This window comes from Malus sylvestris, chromosome 15 (genome assembly GCF_916048215.2).
Source record: "Malus sylvestris chromosome 15, drMalSylv7.2, whole genome shotgun sequence".
Taxonomy (NCBI): Eukaryota; Viridiplantae; Streptophyta; class Magnoliopsida; order Rosales; family Rosaceae; genus Malus; species Malus sylvestris.
The window spans coordinates 8,801,731-8,808,990 of NC_062274.1; the positions used below are offsets into that span (position 1 = coordinate 8,801,731).

At 34.7% G+C, this 7,260-nt stretch overlaps 1 protein-coding gene and 1 non-coding gene across 2 annotated transcripts; one reads left to right on the top strand and one right to left on the bottom strand.

Annotated features, from left to right (window-relative positions):
• Positions 1-1,378: 1,378 nt before the first annotated feature.
• Positions 1,379-1,450, top strand: TRNAG-UCC (transfer RNA glycine (anticodon UCC)). The gene has a single exon. It is a non-coding gene; the product is annotated as a tRNA-Gly (tRNA).
• Positions 1,451-4,493: 3,043 nt separating this feature from the next.
• Positions 4,494-6,928, bottom strand: LOC126602625 (probable L-type lectin-domain containing receptor kinase S.5). Its single transcript, XM_050269547.1, has 3 exons — positions 6,634-6,928; positions 5,538-6,275; positions 4,494-5,305 (listed from the first exon to the last, which is right to left on the bottom strand). Exons 1-3 carry the CDS (start codon positions 6,926-6,928, stop codon positions 4,494-4,496), a joined length of 1,845 nt encoding a protein of 614 aa, XP_050125504.1.
• Between the last annotated feature and the right edge of the window lie 332 nt (positions 6,929-7,260).

Sequence of the window (7,260 nt, forward strand, 5' to 3'; positions counted from 1 at the left end):
CTTCGACCCTGACAATGAAATATTCCCAGTTATAAAAAAAAAAGAAAAAAAAGAAAAGCATCTCCAACAGATAATTTGTTAACCCACATGACAATTTGAAAATTAAATTTTTTTTATCACAATTTTGCTCCACATATAAAAAATTTACTAAGTTTTATTAAATTAATAGTCTTATTAAATATTAAATTAAGACTCTTCTTATTAAATTAAGACTCTAAGGGATCATGAGAGAGCAGAACGTTTCGTCCTATCATAGTCACAAATTTGTTTATTGTCGCGATTGTTGTTATAGTGAACAAAGTTAAAACTTCTAAGAATAAAAATCCTAATGAACTTAAAAATAAAAAATAAAAACCCAACAGAAGTTACTTTTTTTTTTTAGACCAACTCAGCAAGTAATATGACTTTATAATAGTAAATAATTTTTTGGGTGTAGAAGAATAGAAGTTAAAAAGTTAGCTACGTGGACGAGAGATAATGTTAGGGCCCCTCCACAGACAAAGTGGCCTCCCTCTTCCCTGCAATTGCGATGCGACCTCCCAGTTTATTTATTTTTTATTTTTTGAGATTTAAATTAAATATTAAAAAATCAAGAAACAAAATTAATGCAGAACAACAAAAATCATTTCCATGTTTCTTTGACCACAAAACCCGTAAAGTTGTGTTTAAGTGGTCGTTCACCTTTTTCGAAAGATGTTTCAGTTTTTTTGGCCTTTTGCTTTTGTCACCACAATCATTTTCCATGTACTCGTTGTTTATTTTTTCCTTAGATTTGGTAACTTTTTTGAAAAGAAGCTTATGAGGAGGGTCCAGTTGGATGGACAAGGAACTTAAAAACACAAACCAAAGTATAAACTTCACTTAATATTGTCACAAAGTTTCATGTAATGTTGGGAAAAAAAATTGTTCAATTTCTCATGTGCGTATGTCTAGAATTGTAACATATTTACTTATCATGAAAGAAATATTTAGAGAGTCAGAGAACTCGAGAGTAGCGGAATGAATGTGAATCATATTATTTATTACTCCTAGTTTATTTCATTTCTGGTTTTGAAAGCATGGAATTACTGATTTTAGGGTAGGTTTAGTAAAATTGGGGTTTCTAATGATTTTACAATATTCAAGTGTTGAACTAATCAATTTTAAAAAATGGTGAGTCAATAAAGATGAAATCCGAGTGATGTGATGGGTTTATAAGAGTGTCAATTCTGTTTCACAATCAAGATTTAGCTTTTCATCATTTAAACTAGTTGCCAAATTATTATTTAGATGTTAGTTGAAGAAAGTCAAAAGTTGGAATAAATTATTAGTTCTTATAGACTCTATCCTTTTTGGGAAAGTAAATATATTATAAAAAAAACATGTTTATAAACAACATGCGTTTGTAGTCCAACGGTTAGGATAATTGCCTTCCAAGCAATAGACCCGGGTTCGACTCCCGGCAAACGCATTTTTGCATTACGTAGGCAAAATCTTCCAGTTTTCATTAGCTATAAGTAGGGGTGGATTTTTTTGCCAAATTGCCGTGCCAACCGAATTGCCAACCGTGCCATACCGATTTTGTGCCAAATTTTTCGTACCAATCGGTAATGGTACGGTATTGTATCGTACCGAAATTTCATGGTACGGTATTAGTAATAGATACCATTACCACGGTATTACCGTACCATACCGATAATACAATATAATATATAATTTATAAATTATATAATAGATAACTATATAACACATATTTATAATATTCCAATAATTTGAAAATAAAACCCTACTTATATTAGCATTGTTGTTGGTGACTTTGATCTCTTGAAATTGTGGAAATCAAACACAAAAGAGTTCATAATTCTTTTACAAATAGACAAAATATCTTTGTAACCCCCACTGCTACTTTTGCTAGTGAAAATGCATTTAGCCTAGGGAGGAGGATTGTGGACCCTTTAGGGTATCCTTGACTCCTAAAATAATGGAGGCACTAGTGCATACTAGTGGTTGACTTAGGGCATATGAAGTAAACTTCTACAAGGAACCAACGGAAGATATGCTTCAATTTTACAAGGAAATGGAAGAAGAGAAAACAAGAAAGATATGCTTTAATTTTTTTAGTAAATTTGTTATTAAATGGTTTTCAACTTTAATTCTTCTTGCTATTAATTAATATGTTTTCTTTGTTTGTAATGTAGGCTTGACACAAACTCAATCTTCTACAAGTTCAATGCCTCCTCCAAAAGCTTCGACATCTTAAGCTTGAATAACTGATCAATGAATTCTCATTTTTGAAGTTTATTTCCAATTTTCATTTGGTTTGAAACTTTAATTTCTATTTGGATTGTTAACTTCTATTTGTTTTGATTCGTAACTTCTATTTGGATTGTAAGCTTAATTTTCATGATGAATCTTGATGCATCATTTGAATTATTATATGTGTGAATTGTGAATGATGAATAATAGATGAATTTAATCTATAATGCATGAGATAAAGGTACAAAAAAAAAGTTTTGCCCTTGAATTGGGTTAAAAAAACAAAAACAAATTTTGTCCCAAAACAAAAACAAATTTTGTGGCAATTACCATTGCCATACCATGCCAACCGAACTTTTGGCAATACCGAACTTCGGTATACCGAAAGTTTGGTACGGTAACGGTAATAGATTTTACCAAACCGAAAGTTTGGTATGGTAATTGGTACACGGGGTTTGGTACGGTAACCGTACCGAACCCACCCCTAGCTATAAGCGATTGTTGCTCTATTATCTTCAATTTTTAATTTATATTATTACCTAGGCAAAATAATTCTCTTTTCTTGTCAAAAAGAGAAACAAATAAAACAAAAAATAATCTACCACGGCTGGAAGTTGAACCAAGATTTTACAAATTTTCCAGTTTTAATTTGCTACATTATTACGTAGGCAAAGTAGTTTTCTTTTTCTGTTCAAAAATAATTTTCCGCTGTTGGGAATCAAACCTAGATTAGACAAATTTTTCAGTTTTAATTTGCTATAACGGATTGTTGCATCTTCAATTAATTAATTTATATTATTACGTAGGCAAGTGGTTTTTTTTTTTTGTAAAAAAGATAAGCGAATATTTTATTTTTTCTGTACAAAAGATAATTTAAGCGAATATTTTATTTTTTCTGTACAAAAGATACTTTTTGGGAAAGTAAATATGTTAGACAAATTTTCCAATTTTCATTTTCTACAACGAATTGTTGTTTTATTATCTTCAATTAATTTATTTATATGATTACGTAGGCAAAATAATTGTTTATTTATTATAAATTATTTAATTTATAGTATTGCATAGGCAAAATATTTTTCTTTTTTCTATCTTAAATTATTTAATTTATAGTATTGCATAGGCAAAATAATTTTCTTTGTTTTGTCAAAAAGATAAACAAATAAAACAAAAAATAATTTTCCACCACTAGGAGTTGAACCTAGATTGGACAAATTTTCCAATTTTTACTTGCTACAACGGATTGTTGTTCTATTATCTTCAATTTTTTCATTTATAATATTACGTAGGCAAAGTAGATTTTTTTTTGTCAAAAAGATGAACAAAAAATAATTTTCTGCTGCTGAGAGTCAAACCCAGGTTAGACTATATTTTTCAATTTTAATTTGCTACAACGGATTGTTTTTCTAATAGCTTCATTATTTTGTTTATATTATTACATAGGTAAGCTACTTTTTTTTTTTTTTTTTCTGTCAAAAAGATAAACAAATAAAACAAAAAATAATTTTCCGCTGCCGGGAAGGGAGGAAGTGGTGGTGGGGAAAATAGTGGGTGGACAAGCTAAATTAGGATGCCTGACATGGAAAGAGCAGAGAGGAAATCTGAGGTGGAGATGGAGGGAAGGGGAGACCGATCGAGTTGCACAAGAAGAGAGAACAAAAAGGAAAATGAAAGTGAGGGAGAGAAGAAAAAACGAAAAAAACCACCACAGAGGGTGGAATAGCCATCACATAGGCAGCCACCACAAAATAGGATGGAAGAGCCATCACAAAGAAGGATGGAGGAGGTGCCGCCCCTTAGGGTGGCGGGAGAGGCGACCAACTGATCAAAATAGGGTTGTGCGAAAGTGAGAGATGTCGAGAGAAGGAAGAGCACTCACACCATTACATAAGCCGATCGAATAACTCAAAATATGTAAACAAATTAACTGTTCAAAGCTAGCAAGAATCCGCTGTAGCAAATTAAAACTGGATTATTTGATTGAAACCAAGTTGGGCTCCCGGCAGCGGAAATTTCTTTTTTCATCTTGCTTGAGTAGTTATTCTCTCGTGTTTCGAAAGAAGACTTGTCCTTACCTCTAAAATGGCGGTGAAATCAATCAGTTTAAAGATGAAAATATATGGTATTATTATTTTGTTAGTGCAGATTACATCACATTTTCGTGAGGAGAAAAAGTATGTACTTCACCAAAGAATTCACAAAATTTACTAGAAAGAATAGCTTAAAAAATAACTAATTTTGCTGAAAATTGAACTGCAATCTCATGAGGCAGTGTATGAAGCATTTCTAGAGCCAAATTCAGTCGTTGGAGCAGAAGAAGATACTGATAAATAAACTGCACTCGGCCTCGGCCTCGTATCCTGCAATTCGAATAGCTTCTCATTAGGGTTCATAAAAATTTGCACCACCTTCCTTATCTTTGGTCTTAGTATGGAATATGTGTGCAAGCATGCAAGCCCTACAATCAAGGTCCTCTTTACTTGTTCCTCCTCATATTTTCCGTCCAACGTTTGGTCCACGCAATCAAGCAACGCATTTTTCGCGTACAAATTCCAAACGTGTTCTACTAAACTGTGATCGTCCATGAACCCTTTTGATCTTCTCCCACATACCACTTCTAGTACCACCATTCCAAAGCTATAGACATCTGATTCTGGGGTAGCTTTCGCGGATAACCCTAGTACTTCCGGGGCTATGTACGCTGGAGTTCCTGCCAAAGGGATTGTAATTGATGAGTCTTGGAACATTAGTCTAGCTAGCCCGAAATCGCCTAGATGAGCATTGAAATTGGAGTCCAACATCACATTATTTGGTTTAATGTCTCTGTGCACCACGGGGTTGCCACACTCTTCGTGGAGGTATAGTAATGCTGATGCCAATCCTGTTAAGATCTTGTACCTTGTTTTCCAATCAAGGTAGGGTTTTCCAATGTATTGATCGAGGCTTCCATTAGGCATGTATTCGTAGACCAGGAAACGATGGTCGTATTCGTGGCACCAGCCTTGGAGTTGCACTATGTTCTTGTGCCTTAAGCGCCCAATGGTGCATATTTCTGCCAAGTACTCCCTTTCACCTGTTTTGGATTTTGAACATACAAATTGTCTCAGTAAACAGAAATCAAAAGAAACTATTAGGAAAATAATTGCAGTAAAAAATGATGCATTGATTATATTTTTGTACCATATTGTGTGTAACATTTGTGACATATGCGTGACACGAAATGTAGTACAAGAATGTGGTTTAAATAGTTGTCATGTAATTCTTTTCTTTCCGGTAAATTAGAAAACAATGCAACTAGAACAAACCTTTTTTGGAGGTTGCTGAAATCTTCTTGACAGCAACAGTTTTAGGAGGATGTGATGAGAGGATGCCTTTGTAAACAACTCCAAATGCACCTGCACCCAGCAGATTTTCCTTACTGAAGTTCTGAGTGGCAACTAAAAGCTGTTTGTAAGTGAACATTTCCGGGGCATTTGCAGCTGTTCTTGACTGGCTTTCTATGTCCTCTCCATCCCTATGATTTCTCTTCACAACTTTCAAAATCAAAGGGTAAGTGCAGGCTATCAAAATTGCCACACCCAAGAAAATAGGAAGATCAACGGCCCATATGTTCTTAATATTACTGTGATGATCTTTGTCAGGAGGCCCTAAGGGTATTCCTGGTAACTCCACTGATGTGAAAACCCAATCAAGGACTTGATGGGTCTCTTGGAGGGTCCCGCTGGAGGCGGTGAAGCCAACATAAACTGATCTTGGGACAACTTTGGACATGTCAATTGATTGGTTGAGGATGCTGATCAGTGTTGCTGGGATGTCAGTGTACCCAGCAGAAACTTGGAGGATCTGACTCCAAGCATCATAGCCAATTGTGAATCTGATGTCTCTTCCACTCTTGAGGTCAATTCCTGTGCTGTTGAGACTCTTTGCCACAACTGGGTTCATTACGCTTGTTGTGTCAATGGCAATGTGGTTCCCATCTGGATCATCAAATTCTTGGTTCATGAAAGTATCTAGCTCAATGGCCATTTGTTTAACCACCCCACCTAATTTTTAGACAACATCAATCAAGTATGTAAAAAAAATGTACATGCATATGCATAATACGTGTGCGCGCGCGCGCGCGCGCGCACATATATATATATATATATTCTACAATACCAGAGTTTTTAAATTTGGTAAATTCTATATTTCTAATCATGAAACGTAGTTGTAATAAACCACATTATATGACGTGTCAAGAGTTCATTATAACTGGTCTTGATAATAGACAAAACAAGTAAATTTTACGTTTACTGTGAAACTAGTGTAACTAGTAAATGTGGTCCGACTAGCATTAGTTAAAAAAAAATTACGCTGCCTTCCAAATCTAGAAATAAAACTTTAATAGGAAATATAACTAACCTTGAGTTGATCTATCAAGGAGTCCAAGCAACGAGCCATAGCTATCAGGTGGAGAAGGACTAGTGTCCTGTGCAAAAACAAATGCCATTCCATCCCCAGATCCAGTTGTGTTTGGAAAGGAAGAAATCCTAACAGTAAAGGTGGTGGAGATAAACGCCGGCCAGGCAATCACCGGGAGGTGATACAAAACCCTTCCAACCTTATACAATTGTAAGGAAGAGGATGAACTAGAATTGGCTTCTTGTGGCTCTGGTATGAGGTTCAAATATCCATTATTTGCGGTCACCGAGCCCATGCATATTAGGTCACCATTGTTACAGCTTTGAGGAGTGAAGGTGGGGAAGGAGAAAGTTGTATGTGTTTGATCGTTCATGGAGTACACAAAGGCTTGGCTGCTGATGAGAAAGGTAGAGAAGAAAAGAAAAAACATGGTTAACTGTAAATTGGAGGGAGCCATAGAGGCTTTGACTTAAAATTGGGTGGATGTTCGTATGTGCATATTATATATAGGGAAATAAAGTTTTTGTTATTTTAATATGGATTCCTACTGCTACTGAATTTTATGTTGTTTTTAGTTAATGTTTTTTTTTTCTTTGTAGTTTTGTGACAGGGGAACTTTGAATGGAG